We start from the raw sequence: 17,179 nt of genomic DNA on the forward strand, positions 1-17,179 counted from the left end.
AAAGAACACTCATGGAATACAGTAGTGGCTTTCAGGTGCACTAGCAGAGCTGCTATGCTTTTCACACATGACAGTGTCATAGGTGTGTTGAAAATGCTCCATCACTCCATCAAAGGTGCCTGCAAACAGGCTGTGATGGAGGAGGCCAGTGCAGGGTTGCCATGACCTCTTCTGAGTGGCAGGTGCAGTCGGTCGGCAACCAGAGTGCTTGATAGAGTATGCCGCATACCTTCCCATCATCTACATCAGGAGCTGCTAACAATTTTGCATTGAGCGCATGCAGGTGCCTCATTTAGATAATTCATGCTTTTTGGAGAGATGTCCTTTTAGAGTGTTACTTTGAGGCATTTTTACATTTACATTTTCTTTCAAAGTAAAACTATGGAAAAGGGTTTTAACAACCACATAAAAAAGCAATGTTTTTTTGATATTTGATCTTGTCTAGGTAATTCCATATTCAGTTTCACTGGACTGTGAAAAATTACAGTTTATCACATGTAATCAAATGTAAATCACCCAAATGGCATTAATCCCATGTTATGAAATTCTTGCATACATTTCTAAATGTTCTCTGAATGTTCAAAAGGTCAAGTTTTTTTTTACATTTTTTAAATGTTTTAAAAACTTTTTAATTCCGTTTTATGGTTTTGACAACATTCTCTGAAGTAGTGACATTTCGAAAATGTTAGAATACTGTCCAACTAAAATGTTTCAGAAAATTTGTTCTATGAACTGTGTATAAATAATGTGTTTGTGCTATGGTTTTATGACCTTGATTAAAGACAAAATATCTTTAAATGATCAATATATTAACATCTCTTCATAACTTCGAGAGAATCTTGTCAGCCAAACGTCAGAGAACTTTCCCTGCTAGCTAGATTTGCACATTTTTCCTGATGGTGTAGACCATTTTTGTCAGCAAACATCATACAGTATATTCAGCAGCAAGAAGTCCACATGATCAGTCACACAATTTCTTATTAATACAAAGTAGAATCTTAAATGTTTCTTATTAGTTTTATGTCTTAATGTTTCTAAGGTTTTTGATTTCCAGGTTTACATTTGATTTTGCATCCCAGATTTTCAGTACAGACTTTTGAACACCATTGTTTTTATTTCTTATATACCCTATTGATATTAGATCATGTCTTCTGGTATGCTATAAGTCTCTGAGGCCCAGTAGGTTTCTTATAGGAAAAACAATTACTTTTCAGTTTGTGCTGTTCTCACAAAAACACAACAGGAGACTTACCTTAAGCTCCACAGCTGAACACTGCATGAGGCACAATGTGTCTTTGAGAAAAAAGTATTTATTCTTTAAGAAATAAAACCATTTTTATTGTGCTCTTTGACATTTCCACCAGACATGAAAGCCCTTAGATCCATTCTTTCCCTCTTACAAGCAGCCCATACATGTGGCTGTTTTCAGGCTGCTCTACATTCACCGAGTCATTTTCTTTCAGCTTACTTTCAGTGTCCATGGAAAATCTGGAGTGCTACAGTTTGCAGTATAAGAGATGACAATCAACTCAACAGACCCGTTAATGAGATACAGTGCATGTAAGTTGAACCTTAAAAAGTGTGGATTGCACTTTAGGGACATGTTTTTCAAAGAGTATAATAATCAAATATTTAAGATTTATTTACGCATAAATTAAGGAAAAGATGCGATAAACCTTCTGATGGTTTAAAGAAAACCCAGATTTCATTAATTATACAGACATTTGGATTAAATAATTATTTTGTCCCTATTATCATGCATTAGTCCTTTCTTGTAGGCGTTCATTTATCTCAGAAATTACCTGGAATCGCCTAAATGTTTTAAACTTAATTATGTAACAAAACAGAAACAATCTTCATGTTAGGTACAAGATGACAGTGCATGTTCAGGACCAGGCTGCCACAGAGAAACAATCTCCAATTTCAGTACAATAAGCAATAAATCAGTTCAACAATCAGTTTGACAATGGCATTTTCATTCATAAAATCAGTTGGCGAAATGAAAGTTCCTCTTTAAATGGCACACACCCTGACAAAATTACAAACAATCTACCCGTGTTTTGAGACGATGGATATGATGGTTTAAAAACAACACTCTGCACTCTAGGGCTTAATATTTGGTTGACAACTTTTCTGTCAGACATTTGACATGCACTTTGATTCAGATATAATTTAAATGTCGTGTTATTTCACTCCATGAAGCAGGGTATTGTAATGTGTGGGATCACAGTACAGGTCTTAAAATTTGTTTCCTCAAAATTCAGAGGCCAATTCCATTGTTCTAATCAGTGGAATCTAAATTGTCGATGAGCATTAATGGCGGTGAGAAAAATTAGGACTGCCTAGATCAGCACTTTAGACCTGGCTTAAAAGCCATAGACGACATAGCTCTGTTGAATCTTAGTAAAAAACAAACCCCAGGACTGATTTAGCAAGGTCTTGGGGTTCACAGTGGTTTAAAGTAGGCATGTAGTAGCAATATCTTTGATTGAGACAGAAATATTTCTGAAGGTCTTGCAAACAAGAATCGAACTGGGTTTAAGCTGAACTAAGCCCCAAATATTGTAAAACTGATGTCGGAGAAAAAGTGTTAACACGCAGTACATTCATTCTCCAGTATGCAGGACTTGTGTTGAGTTTGTGGGGTCAGTTTTCTCAGTAGCACTGCTTGAAGATCTGTTAATGAAATACAATAAAAAGCCAAAAGCAGTTCTACCTGGACAGCTGTGTCTGTATGTAATCACACTGCAGGTGTAAGTCTTAAGGACTTGAAACATTCGTTGTATGTTTGAAAATGTAAACTTTACAAAAAGGAATGGAGAACGCATTAAGAGAAGCTTTTCTTCTGAAAAGTTGTTGTTTTAAAATCCAGTAGAGGTGTGCTTCTGTAGCAAATTCAGCAGTTGTCCGTTGGAACAGTCGCTAAAGAAGAAAAAAAGAGCGTTTTCAAAGTTGTACAGTCTGTATAAAAATCTAAGGTTAGGGAGAACAGTGTTCGGCAGACATTTTGAGTTGTATGTTTTCCAAGTACACAACAGTCAATACTGTCACAGGACACGGCCATGCGATAACCAAAGATTAATTGTAATAAGAAGAAGAATCAATCTTAACAGTAATACTACTAATCAATGATGGTCATGATGATGAGGATGATGATAATATAATAGTAGTTTATTGTTATTTCCAATATATAAAAATCAAATGTTGAGTTGAGGTTAATACTGTTAAAAGTTTTCTATTCTTACCACTTGGCACGTACACTCACTGCAAGATCTACAGTATCTCGTATTTTGTTTTCATTCTCAAACAGAATGATTGAAAAGAGCTAGCAATACTTCTAAGCTATTTCTCTAAAAGTGAGTGCTGACTTGTCACTTAATCATACTGGCTGGTTTGGTCCAGAGATTTGTGTGGTCGTCTTTAATTGAACGAGCTATAAAAATGGCAATCATGATTTCTGCTGAGCAGAGACTCCTTTCCAGTAGTCCAGAATGTCATGTAGGTCCTCATCTTTGGCAAACTGTACTTTCCTCCTTAATGCGTGACCTGCTGCAATGTACTCTTCCTCATCCCTATGGCGTTTGCGGTGGAGTTTAAAACGTTCCCACAGGCTAAAAGAAGGCCTACAGCTGTACTCAGGACTGGAGTAGCCGCTCAGGTTGTGGTACTGCGGTGAGAGCTGTGAATAGGACAGCTCTCGTGGTCTGGAGCGTGTCAGCGGCTCCAGAATGGATGACTTCCGGCTCCCCGACACCTCTATCGACTCCTCTATATGGTGGGGACCAGGGTAGGAGTGCCTGTGTTCGCTGTATTGTCGAATCCGCTCTGCCTCTGCCCTCAGGATCGCAGCAGCTGGAGTGACTGTTATGATTCCTGACTCATCGAGTGGAGATGCCTTCTCAATATATTTGGACTCTGATCTGTAAGCTCCTTCGGAACGGAAAGAGCGTGGACTGCGCAACGAGCCACTTGAGGATGTGCTTGCACGCTTTTGCGGGGCTTCCATACTGTGGTGCCTCTGTAGAGGATGATGGTAGCTTCCTTTGTACACTGGAGACAGAAATCCAGACTTGCCCGGTGGGTGCTCTGATATAAGGACCAACTGAGGCTCCGCTGTAGACACGGCGCCGGATTTTGCAGCCTGGAATGATGTTGAATCGGATTTGAGTGCATCGATGCAATTGTTGATGATTTGGTTTACTTTGTCCACTTCTTTTGCAATAGTGGATATCTCTGCAACAGATCCCTGGTTGGTTTCTGATGGAGGAACGCTGCATTCCCTAACGCTGCGCTCTGGTTGCTCTGATCTCACTTCCATGTAATTCCCTTTTGTGGTCTTTGGTGTCCCAGAGATCTCTTGCATCTTATACTGATCTGAGTCACTGGCAGTTGGCAAGTATGGCATCCTTTGTACGGTCTCACCAGCAGACAGAATTTGTTTTTGGGACAGCTGTGATATAGTCCCTTGTTCCAGTTCAGTTCCATATTTCATCTCGATCAAGTTTCTTTTCATCTTTTCCAGCTTCTTGCTCTTTGGCTCGTCTTGCTGTTTGCGCTTTCTCAAGCAATGGAACACTACACCCAGTACAATCAGCATCCCAAAGAGACAACCGAGGATGGTCATAATGTAATGAGTGGCGGTTGAATCATTTGCCACATGTTCTTGCAATGTCCTTGGTCCTGTGGAGATGGTCAGGCAGGTGTGGTTGAACCTCAATGAATTACGAATGGATGCCACACAGTAAGTGTAGTTAGTGTGAGATTTAAGGTTCTGTAACTCAATGTCTTCTCTCTGGCTTTTCAGGTTTTGGATATCAGTGAAGAAGCTGTTATTGTACAGGACAAGGATGTACATTTTTCTAAATGGATTTGGGATCTGAATCGAGATTGTCGCACTTGTGTGGGTAACGTCTTTTAGTTTCATTAGAGGACGTGCATCTGGATCCACAAAGGTGGGGCTGATGCTTATAGTCTCCTCTGGAAATGTTCCTGAGGAACAATCCTCCAGTCCGCAAGGGCTCAACATTGTGGGAGTGCACTCGTCTGAAGACCCTTGAAGATTCGGTGTCACGTTGTCATCGTTGCAGACAGAAGAGAGTGCATGGAAGGCATTCCGAAATCTTGGCATCCTGGGGTTCTGACTCAAGAGACTGTAGCCTGAAAAGCCAGGGGGTGTGTCGCATGCCATCCGCTCACTTGTCCGGTTTGGGAATGCAACAAGCCAGCGCAGGAATCCCAACAGCTCACACGAGCAACTGAATGGGTTTGCATAGAGCTCACACGTTGTAAGCTTCGACAGACCACGAAATGTAGCACCATCCAGAAGCTGAATCCTGTTCATGGAGAGGTCGATGTTTTCTATCGCAGGACACTCCCAGAAGGCATTGGCTGAGACGGTCTCGATCAGGTTAGCCTGAAGATAGAGGTACTGTAAGCGTCCCAATCCTCTCAGCATTCCCTCAGTCAAGTTCCTCAGCTTGTTAAAGCCAATCTGCAACACTTGAAGATTAAATTGGGCGGAGAAAGCCCCATCTTCAATATAAGAGATGTCATTCTTAGTCAGATTCAGGTATGTGAGATTGCCGAAGCGACTTAAGGAAGAAAAGTGGATGCTTCGAATCTTGTTCTCATTGAGTCGCAGGTCAACAATTGTGCTGTTAATATGCAATGGGATATTTTCATATGGTGGCTGGTTCTGGCTGCAGATTGCCAACCATACGAATCCCTTTTCCCCTTCAATCAGCCAGCAGTCACCCTGAACAACAGGCACTCTTGTCAAAGAGAGGAACACAAGAGCCATAGCCCAGCAAAGTAAGGCACTGGTCACCATACCTCCTCCATGTCCACTGGACCCAGGAGAAATGGACATCTGTGCTTCAGCCATATTTCCAGCAGATTTTTGTTGTTGTTGTTTACACAGGTGATGATCTTTTTAGCAGTATTCCACTGGATATTCAGCAAGGCTTTGATTGTAATTGGATGTAACAGTTCTGTTAGGAACATCAGTTTGAGAATCAGTTTCGATTTTTGTTTTTCTCTGTTCAGTGTACGCTTGGTGTCTCGTCACACTGGAAAAGAAGCTTCATTTACGACCAGAGTCTTGTTTGTGTGCAATAGCTTTTCAGATAGCGAATCTGAGCATTCCCACGCATAGCTTCCCACAGGGCAGGAAGTGCTTGTGTTTTCCGAGGACATAATTTCTCATCAGATACCCGCTCATGACCAGATTTTCATATTGCGTCCTGCAGAAATAAGAAGAAAGAACATGATTATTGATATTTGAAAAAACTAGGTCAAGTCATAACAATGCTCCCTCGGTGAGAGTAACAAGAGTACAAAATTATATAAATGTGAATATTTTGCACAGCATATTATGAAATAACCCACTTATCCAAACTTTTACAATTAAGTCCAAATGAACACCCATAGTTCCATTGTACCTTAATTTCCAACTATTAACGGTGATACAGAGTGCAGAATATTCTCTAGTGGAATTTTGGAGCTATTTTTAAAAAGTCAGTTTTTGTTTAGCTGATGCCATGTTTTTCATGTGTATATAATCATTACGGTTGCTCACCTACTGAGAGCTAAACTTAGCACAGATCAATCACGCAGACACACTCGCACGCTCTCCAAGACCAATTAACGTCTAACAGCTTAGCTCATCCTGATAACACAAACACACACCCTATACAGAAGAGTTTACTTTTACATCTATCCACCTTATTAGCTTATGAGACCCTCTCCACTTGGCTAATGAAGGGAAACCCTTAAAATAGACTGCTTTTTTAATTACAGCGTGACCTAAATCAAACAACTGCTAAAGAAAGGATAACATACAGTAACTGAATGGTTGTTTTAGATATGGAGAATATATTGCATGTGCCTCTCTTAAAAGGAAACTGGGTTTTGTTTGTACTCAAACATTTCAATAATTGCTCAGAATGTATTGGATGATTTCTTATGTATTCAAACAGAGCTTGTTTGCATTTGTGTTCAAGGGAATAAAAATATGCTGACCCAACATAACCTACAGCGTAATTAAAGTACAGTGAAAAACCAATATATCATCATCAATTAGATAATACTGGTGCTATTATCTAATTCATGATGATAAATTGGATTTTCACTCTACTTTGATTTATCTTAGCTGTTTTAAATTGAACAAATAAATTATTTAATATGAAACAATATATAAACAGTATTACGTGCATTAAAAAAAAAAAAACATTGCAATTGATTGCATTTTTTACAGACTTGACCTGTAAATGTTTTTTTTTAAACATTTTTGGCTTTGGTTTCTAACAGGAGGGAGGACTCTTGCATATACAGTGGAAAGAGCTGGGAAAAAGTTAGCACTAGAACACTATTCCTTTTCAAGTAAGGGGTGGATGGAACAATCTTGTAAAACTGCCGTGATTATGTGATAGATAAGCTGTGGTTTGGCTAGTGCTGCTCTACAGATTGTACATTGTATTGCCGGTGCACTCCATGCTGCTTAAATGGACAAGTCTGATGATGGCGAGCATTTTTCTTCCTCTAAATCCTACTATAATTACATTGTATACAGGTGCTGGTCATATAATTAGAATATCATCAAAAAGTTGATTTATTTCACTAATTCCATTCAAAAAGTGAAACTTGTATATTATATTCATTCATTACACACAGACTGATATATTTCAAATGTTTATTTCTTTTAATTTTGATGATTAGAGCTTACAGCTCATGAAAGTCAAAAATCAGTATCTCAAAATATTAGAATATTTACATTTGAGTTTGAATAAATGACCATCCCTACAGTACGAATTCTGGGTATCTCTTGTTCTTTGAAACCACAATAATGGGGAAGACTGCTGACTTGGCAATGATCCAAAAGACGAACATTGACACCCTCCACAAAGAGGGTAAGTCACAGAAGGTCATTACTGAAAGGTGTGGCTGTTTACAGAGTGCTGTATCAAAGCATATTAAATGCAAAGTTGACTGGAAGGAAGAATTTGGGTAGGAAAAGGTGCACAAGCAACAGGGATGACCGCAAGCTTGAGAATACAGTCAAGCAAAGCCGATTCAAACACTTGGGAGAGCTTCACAAGGAGAGAACTGAAGCTGGAGTCAGTGCATCAAGAGTCACCACGCTCAGACGTCTTCAGGAAAAGGGCTACCAAGCCACTTCTGAACCAGAGACAACGCCAGAAGCATCTTAACTGGGCTGTGGAGAAAAGAACTGGACTGTTGCTCAGTGGTCCAAAGTCCTCTTTTCAGATGAAAGTAAATTTTACATTTCATTTGGAAATCAAGGTCCCAGAGTCTGAAGGAAGAGTGGAGAGGCACAGAATCCATGTTGCTTGAAGTCCAGTGTGAAGTTTCCACAGTCAGTGATGATTTGGGCTGCCATGTCATCTGCTGGTGTTGGTCCACTGTGTTTTCTGATGTCCACAGTCAACGCAGCCATCTACCAGGAAGTTTTAGAGCACTTCATGCTTCCTTCTGTTGACAAGCTTTATGGAGATGCTGATTTCATTTTCCAGCAGGACTTGGCACCTGCCCACACTGCCAAAGGTACCAAAAGCTGGTTCAATGACCATAGTGTTACTGTGCTTGATTGGCCAGCAAACTCGCCTGACCTGAACCCCATAGAGAATCTATGGGGTATTGTCAAGAGGAAGATGAGAGACACCAGACCCAACAATGCAGAAGAGCTGAAGGCCACTATCAGAGCAACCTGGGCTCTCATAACACCTGAGCAGTGCCACAGACTGATCGACTCCATGCCACGCCGCATTGCTGCAGTAATTCAGGCAAAAGGAGCCCCAACTAAGTATTGAGTGCTGTACATGCTCATACTTTTCATTTTCATACTTTTCAGTTGGCCAAGATTTCTAAAAATCCTTTCTTTGTATTGGTCTTAAGTAATATTCCAATTTTCTGAGATACTGAATTTGGGATTTTCCTTAGTTGTCAGTTATAATCATCAAAATTAAAAGAAATAAACATTTGACATATATCAGTCTGTGTGTAATGAATGAATATAATATACAAGTTTCACTTTTTGAATGGAATTAGTGAAATAAATCAACTTTTTGATGATATTCTAATTATATGACCAGCACCTGTATGTATCTGTCTGGGCTTCAAATTGACTGGCTTCAAAGTCCCAGTGTTCTCCATGGTGTGTGTGTGTGTGTGTGTGTTTGCAGGCCCATTTCATGTGGATGGGAAATGGGTGATGCTGTCTGGTTGACTTCTGACGGTTTACAAAGTGCTTTTTTCACAAGAGAATTGTAGACAGTAGAAGAGGCGGGCAGGAGTAGAGAAAAGAGAGTTCTGTAACGTGAATCTTTCATAGCATTCAAACTGTATGTGCCCTTACTTCACAGTGTGCTAGGAGTTACACACCACAGTACGCTGCCTCGACTGCAAACAAATCGCTGTTTCCCTAAGTACCCTTCCTATCATACCAGCATTTTAAATATTCATGTATTTGTTTATTTATTGTTTATGTGCTGTCATCTGTGAATAATGAAATTCTCACATGCTGTGTTTTACGTTGCTAGGTATATTAATAATATATGCATGTGTGAACACACTTATGCACATATGGACTACCTCAAAGCTGAATGTTACATCACTTTTACTTTTTCTAGAATTACCATTAAATACATATGTACTGTACTTATTCATTCATTCATTTGTTTATTTGTGGCTTGACAAATGTGCATGCACTGTCTTTTTTTTTTTTTTTTTTTTTAAGATATGCCATTTGGTTTAGTATTTGAATGAAATGCAGTGACATTCATACATTTATAAGTGTATTGTGGTGCCCAGATATTTTGGGGGCCACAGCAGATGTGTGTCTAGGACAACACACACAAAATTCAATTCACAGGGAGACATTTGTACTACAAATGTATCTGTACTTGATAAGCTTGACATTCAGCAAATGTGTAATGCAGTTCAGAATGAATAGAAATAAAAAATCAAGGGGACTATTACACTGATGTTGTTTTATTATGCATGCTTGAGATATCTTCTATATGAAGTATTTGTTCTGAATGTTTCAGACAGATTTATAACTGTCAAACCGTGTTAGTATCACAATAGACCGTTTTAGCAGTGCAGTCATCATAAGAAGAAGCCTTTGTCTCAGTCATTCTCCCCAAAACACTTAACCTGCATGTCAAACTATTCATAAACTTCAAAGGAAATGGCTTATTGTGTTCGCTTCCATGAACCGACTTCGATACATTACTGCACAGCAAGAGGCGTTCAAGCAGTCAGACTAACATTCAGTACTCTGTGTGTGTGTGTGTGTGTGTGTGTGTGTGTGTGTGTGTGTGGACTTGAATGTAGTTGCTTGTGGCTTAAAATAACATACTCCCTTTTTATGATCAATAAACAACTGCGTGACTCTGTGACATTAGATTAAGCCACTCGCTCTGGGCAAACATAAGAGAAGCTGTTATCCCCATATATTTTCTTTCTCTCTCCCTAGCTTCTCTAAGTGGAAATCCCACAATCTCAGGTTTCTGGGTGCAATTTGTGATATTGGAGACATTAGTCTTCTAAAAGTAAACAGACTGTAAACATGTCAAGATGAATCAAAGTGATATGAAGTGATTAATGTAATACGAAATTAATTTACACACTAATAAATTGCTACATCAAATACAGAATAGATGATAAACATAAATCATCAGTTAATATATCTTTACTTATCAGATATATGCACTGATTATTCAGATTTTTTGGTTGTGTGTGTGTGTGTGTGTGAGTGAGTGTGTGTGTGTGTGAACAAAAACTTGAGGAGAATTGTTTTTATGTATGTTTTGTATAGTGATTAGATTTATGATTGGACACACTGTAAAAAATTGAGAAAACCTGTTGCCTTAATTTTTAAGTAATGATAATTAAAAAAAATAAGTTAAGTGAATTGTCAAGTTCACTTAACTTTTTTTTTTTTTTGATTATTATTTACTTAATAATTTTAAGGCAATGGGTTTCCTCAATTTTTTTAAGTTAAGTCAACTTATCACTTTTTACAGTGCATATGTTGTATATATGTTTTAATTTGACTGCTGCTTAAAATTAAAAAAATTAAATCATTTTGAGTGTATGAATTCATAAATAAAAATGTTAATTAATTTATTGCTTTTAAATTACCAATATAACTATATGCATTAAACATTCATATTAAAAATTGCAATTAAATAAATAAATAAATAAACAACTTCATAAATAAAGCTTTTTTAAATTACATTTTACAAAGCATTCAAAAATTGAATTTTTCAAATCTAAAATTCATTGGTCGATCCGTGTGTGAACTGTCCCATGGCTTTTTAACTTAATTGATAAACCTATAAAGAAAAACTATTTAAAAATCTATTCATGGATGTATTTTTACTGTTACATTTAAGTACTATTTTGAACCTAAATAATGATTCAAATATGTCTGATTATTTAGTTTATTTTAAAAGTGATTTGTATTGTTATGAGAACAAAGCATCTAGTTATGTTTGATTAGGCAAGATTTTACTGTGGCTTTCAAAGCAGCAACACACAAATCTCCAGTGAAAAGACAAAAGACACAAACAAATAGCGATTATACATAATCACTCAGGAAATGACTTAAAACAACTTCCTCTGTGGGCCTCCAAACGTTCAGATAAACACTGCAGAGTGCAGCATAAATGGGCAGTTGCTAATTTGTTAGTGTGTAGATGTGCATTGGAGTTTGTTTGTAAAGCTGAAATAATTGTGTAATGGCCATTGTTTAGTGAGTGGGTGTTCGGTGACACATAATTGGACAGGGTTCAGGTAGCACAGCAAACACGCGTACAGTTCACATCTGCTGAGTTCTTGAAACACCCAGAGGGAAGCCTTTTTGTGTGCCAATCCATCTCTGTCTTCATCTGATTAAGAAAACAAGAGAAATCCAAATGTTTCGGTGACTCAGGAAATGCTTTTGAAAACAAGACATGGTATAGGGGCCTACTTGTCTGTGGGGACTGTCTCCATGGTTACCCTGCTTCTGGTGACAGGAGCTGCTGCCCATAGGGCTATCTGATTTACACAGTTATGATTAGACTGAAACTACAGATGGTGTGGAACTTCCTACCTAGTCGACGCCACAGACAGGAGACAAACATGAAGCAGTGGCGCGTGTACTGATGTGATTGGGCGACTTGTTGAACTGTAGGAAGGAAGCAGTGTTTATGGACTGATGTGGCAAGCTTTAGGTGCATTCGCACCTCACAGTACGAGTGATCTTTGACCTCCACATGAAAAGCGTCATGGAAGCCTGATTTTACAAGGTTGCTTGGTAGCAAGAAGGTGGGAATTATACATGATAGTTAAAAAGAATTTATAGAATCAATGTTATTTGTTAAATGTAAACCATAATACTTTTCTGTTCTTTTAATCTATTTCCTGACACATACTGTACACTACTGTTCAAAACTTTGGGTTTAGTATTTTTTTTTAAAGAAATTAATGCTTTTATTCATGCATTAATTCATAAAATTATTCAAAACTGTCAAAAAAAATTGTAAAGTCATTTAGTATGTAACAAAAATTTTATATTTTTTTCTGTAAAATTTACTATTCATAGAAAAATCTGGTGTCACAGTTTTTTACAAAAATATTAAGCAGCACAGCTGTTTTCAACATTGATAATAATTAAAAACGTTTCTTGATTATCAAATCAGCATATTAGAATGATTTCTGAAGGATCACGTGACACTGAAGACTGAAGTAAAGATGCTGAAAATTCAGCTTTGTATCACAAGAATAAATAACATTTCAAAACATGTTGAAATAGAAAGTAGTTATTTTAATTGCAGTAATATTTCATTACTATCTATTTAGATCAAATACATGCTAAAACATTAAAAACCTTACCAAAAAGTCTTACTAAACTTTTGGATAATAAATTTCTGCATGCCCATAGAAATATTATGGAAATAAACAAGATTGAAAACCTCCCCCTTGCCCATATTGAAAGAAATTGGGGTATATTTAAAATATGTAAACAATGTAGCTGATGTCATGACATATTTCATTTTCTGTTGGTTATGTATGAGACAAAATCACTATTAATTTTCTACAGTAAAAAATGGCATTTTTAATCCTAAAAAAAAGTACTTTAATGCATTTCATAAAAAAATTAATGTTCTGCTTGTTCTTAGGGTCGCCTTTTTAAGCAGTAGGCTACATTTATTTTCATCTCATTGCGTCCCAAAAAAATTAAAAAAAATTTTTATAATGATTATCCAAAAAGATGGACTTCAGTTGCTATTTCACTACAGAGTCTCTACCAAAGCTTTCTCATCTCTCTTCCATCTTTTGATTTTTTTTTTGCAGCATCTCCCATAATGATACACCGTCTGATACTCATGTGCTGTGCTTTCTAAGGTCAGCGGCAGGCAGGGTCAAAGTCGAATTTGTTATAAAACTTGACATTGATTGCTTGATGCTTCCTTCCATTGATTTTAATGCATTGGAAGTGTTGACTTTTAAGACGCATGCTGAAGATGAATTTTAAGTATGTAATTACTTGAGAGAAATGCCGTCATTATTTGGGTGTGCGTGTGTTTTTCAGTGTTTTCTTCTGGTGTGGTTATGCGCTCATACTAGAAGATTAGACTGCACATTGGCTCCGAGTAAAAGTGTCAGGTCTATTCACTGCCAACTTTGAGAAAGCTGCATAAATTTGCACGTCTTTCCACAGCGTGGAGCTATTTTTGAACTTGGCAGCCACTGATATAGAGTTTATCCTGGAACAAGAGGGAGAAGAAAAAAAAAAAAAACAGAAGCCATGACATACAAAGTGCAGATTGTGCAAGACCAATGATCTTCCCTGATGAGACCACCAAGGATTCCCTCCGCACACAGAGCCTAACAGAAACTGAAGATTCTGTCATCGGTTACTCACTAAGCTGTTATTTTTTGGTGATAAATGCGTGCTGTTGTCTTTTGCGGTTCTCTTGTTTTCAGTTCGTGCAATGTGCAATATGTCGTTTATTTACAAATTTGCATTAATTAACACAGATGATTTACTATGTAGGGCAGATTCTTTCACTTCATGTGAAGTCAAATATTGTGTAAATGCTGTCTGATTCATTAATATGTAGCATGTACTGCCCTGCAGATTAGTGATGTGAAGCGCACTGGATTAACGCGTCGCTTCATTGTAAATGTGTTTGTGTATCTGTGTGAGAGCGAGGGTGCTTAAGCATATGAAATTGGCCCTGGGAAATTTTGATGCTTAATGACGTTCCTTCACACTCCAGAAATCTGTTCCATTGCTTTGCAGAGCACAGATCATAAACACAGGCAAAAACTAATACGCATTATTACATTTCAAAAACTCCACGCTACAAACCAGTAACTAAAGTTGCAAGGCAGTGGAGTCAGATTCATTTTTGGTGAGGTCTGAGACAGATTATTAGCAGTGTTAGTATTATAGTAAAATATTTTCATATTTTAAGTTTATAGCTTAATTTTGTTATGTGCTTTTGTTGTTTTAGTTTTTGATTTTTAAAGTATTTCTGTATGGCTTTAATTTATTTTTATTTCAGTTTTAGTTTTACTCATTTTAGTACTTCAGCCTAAATATATTTATTTCATTAAGTTGACAAAGAAATATTTTTAATAAAGTTTCTTGTAATATTTATATTTATTCACCTCTATTTCAATGATCAAAAACAACATTTAAAAGTTTTTGTTTATTTGTGTATTCAGTGTTGGTCTTCCGTAGTTGCAGAAGTCAAAAAGCCTCTAGTTTCTATGATGTTTTCCAGATTCGGCTTTATTCTGTATAACAATAACTTCTCTAAAAGACACAATATTTAGAGTTATCATTCATGGATTCCACAGAATCACTTATTTTAGTATGTTAGCAGCATTTTAAAAATAATTTTTAGGGGGAATTGAAAGAAATCTTTGTTGCACTTTGTACGTCACTATAATAAACATGGCAAACAATAATACTTTTTCACACAAATGCTTCCTCTCAGCACATTTAATCAGAGTTGAGAGCCGGAACAATGCGTCTTATAATGTTGAGTGGAGTGTGTTTAGGATGCTGCATAATACCTGAAGTAAAGTTTTCTTGCATGTTGTTATTGCATGCTGATGCTGTTTAGATTCCCCACTGACTCTTTCTCAGCTGGACCTCACAGTGATGGCAGCTCTCTAATTAAAGCAGAATACATTACCTATAATGAGTAAGAAAGTGTGTGTGTGTGTGTGTGTTTTGTCATGGAGGCTTTACACCGCATGCATGGATTAAAAGTTTGCATTTGACTGTTTAAGGATGTCTATAAGGATGCGGTCCCAGAATACAATCACCATAATGTATTAGTGTTTGAAGAAGATAATCACAAAAACCACCGCAGAGGTACAGAGTTAAACTGAGTAGCGTGGCTTATTTTGGCAGTGTGAATATATTTACTGAAGGATATGAATGCTTGCTGTAATTTGGCTTTTGTGTAAATCTCAACTGTTGTTACAAGCTGACTGCTTTCGCTGTCTGTTAATACTGTTTTCTTGCTGTCTGCATTGTTAGACCCAGATGGATTTTCTTCATATTTACTCTGCTGTTTTGGGCAGAAAATCTGTGTAAATCTGCAAAATTCTTTTTTTAAACACAAAACGTAATGTCGAACAGCTGACAAGTCTTACTGGTAGCTGAAAACATCAAAATACCTAATGTATTTAATAACACACAAGGATTGTACAGTATGTAATATAGACACATGCTGAATGCTCATTGCGTCTAAAATCTTTTTTTCTCTCACTGCAAAAAATGGGATGTGAATTACAAAGACGACGTGTTGATAACGTGTTAAAGTTGTGAAGCACTCACAAACATTCTTTTTGTCTTATTTACATTTGTTTACACCTCTCCACTAGCTTAGACAGATGTGTCTTCTCTGGGTGGTTGCTACTGTGGTGACTTTTGTGTGTGCAGCAGCCTCAAATGTTGAGTTTAGTATGATGTTTCTAAGCGTAAATTGCTAACCAATAAATACATTTTCCCTGTGTACAGGATATGTACGGAGAATGATTATTGATAAAACAATATCAAAAATAAAACAGCTAGCACTTTAATAAAAATTACATGTTACAAATATTTATATACCACTGTAAAAAAAAGTTGACCTAACTCAAAAAATAAGGCCAACCTATTGCACTCAACTTGTTGAGTTAACTCAACTAGCAACCGACAACTTAAAAACTTTAGTTCATCAAATGAATAAAAGTGAGTCTGTTGAGTTTACAAAAGATCTGTTAGATCAACCAAAGAATTTGTAGCATTTCGCAATACTAACCTTTTTTTAACAATCCTCTTTCTTTTCTCTATTAAATCTAGAAGATGCAATAAGAAGCACATATACCTCGGCATGATTCTCAACCATGGTGAGAAACAACAAATATTAAATCAGTAAAAATATGAACTCCACATCATGACAGCTAACTGACAGTGACAACTGCAGCAGCAGCATAAATTAAGCCAGTAAAATGTAAAACAATGATACTATTTTAATATTAATTAACATTAAAGCTGCAATGCATGCTGGGAACTTGTGCAATATTGTTCAATGTAATATTGTTTGTTCAGAAGACTCAATTTGAAAAGTTGGGAGAACATTTGGATATGTTGTTAACAAATACTTGAGTACCTAAGTAAGGTAAACAAAACAACTTTTGCTAACGACATGTTTTGAGTATTTTTGTTCGGTTCACACAAAAAATTTAACTGACTTCTACTAAAAATTCTTTGTTCAGGCTACTTTTTTACATTTGTAAGTAGAACTGTTCGAAAGTTGGATTTTTTTACAGCATGTATATTATTTATATACAGTACATACAAGATGATTTAATGTATTTGAAATAAGTCTCTTAAGCTCGCCAAGGTTGCATTTATTTGATTACAAATACAGTAAAATACACTAACATTGAGAAATATTATAACATTTATTTTATTTTAAATAATAAATGTAATTTATTATGTAATGCAAAGTTGAGTTTTCAGCATCATTACTCCAGTCTTCAGTGTCACATGATGCTTCAGAAATCATAATTGCTAATTTGCTGCTCAAGAAACATTTGTTATCACTGTTGAATGATATATACTGTATATATATATATATATATATATTATATGCCTGTCATA

The 17,179-nt window shown here is 36.7% G+C and overlaps 1 protein-coding gene across 1 annotated transcript in view; it reads right to left on the minus strand.

Moving 5' to 3' along the window:
• Positions 1 to 1,302: 1,302 nt before the first annotated feature.
• The window catches only part of elfn1b (extracellular leucine-rich repeat and fibronectin type III domain containing 1b), an 89,711-nt gene continuing 73,834 nt past the window's right edge, over positions 1,303 to 17,179 (minus strand). The window contains exon 3 of the mRNA XM_058768338.1: positions 1,303 to 6,242. Within this exon, the coding sequence (XP_058624321.1) occupies positions 3,449 to 5,884 (2,436 nt within the window). The 5' untranslated portion in view covers positions 5,885 to 6,242 and the 3' untranslated portion in view covers positions 1,303 to 3,448. The remainder of the gene's footprint in view (positions 6,243 to 17,179) is intronic.

This window comes from Onychostoma macrolepis, chromosome 01 (assembly GCF_012432095.1).
Source record: "Onychostoma macrolepis isolate SWU-2019 chromosome 01, ASM1243209v1, whole genome shotgun sequence".
Lineage (NCBI taxonomy): Eukaryota > Metazoa > Chordata > Actinopteri > Cypriniformes > Cyprinidae > Onychostoma > Onychostoma macrolepis.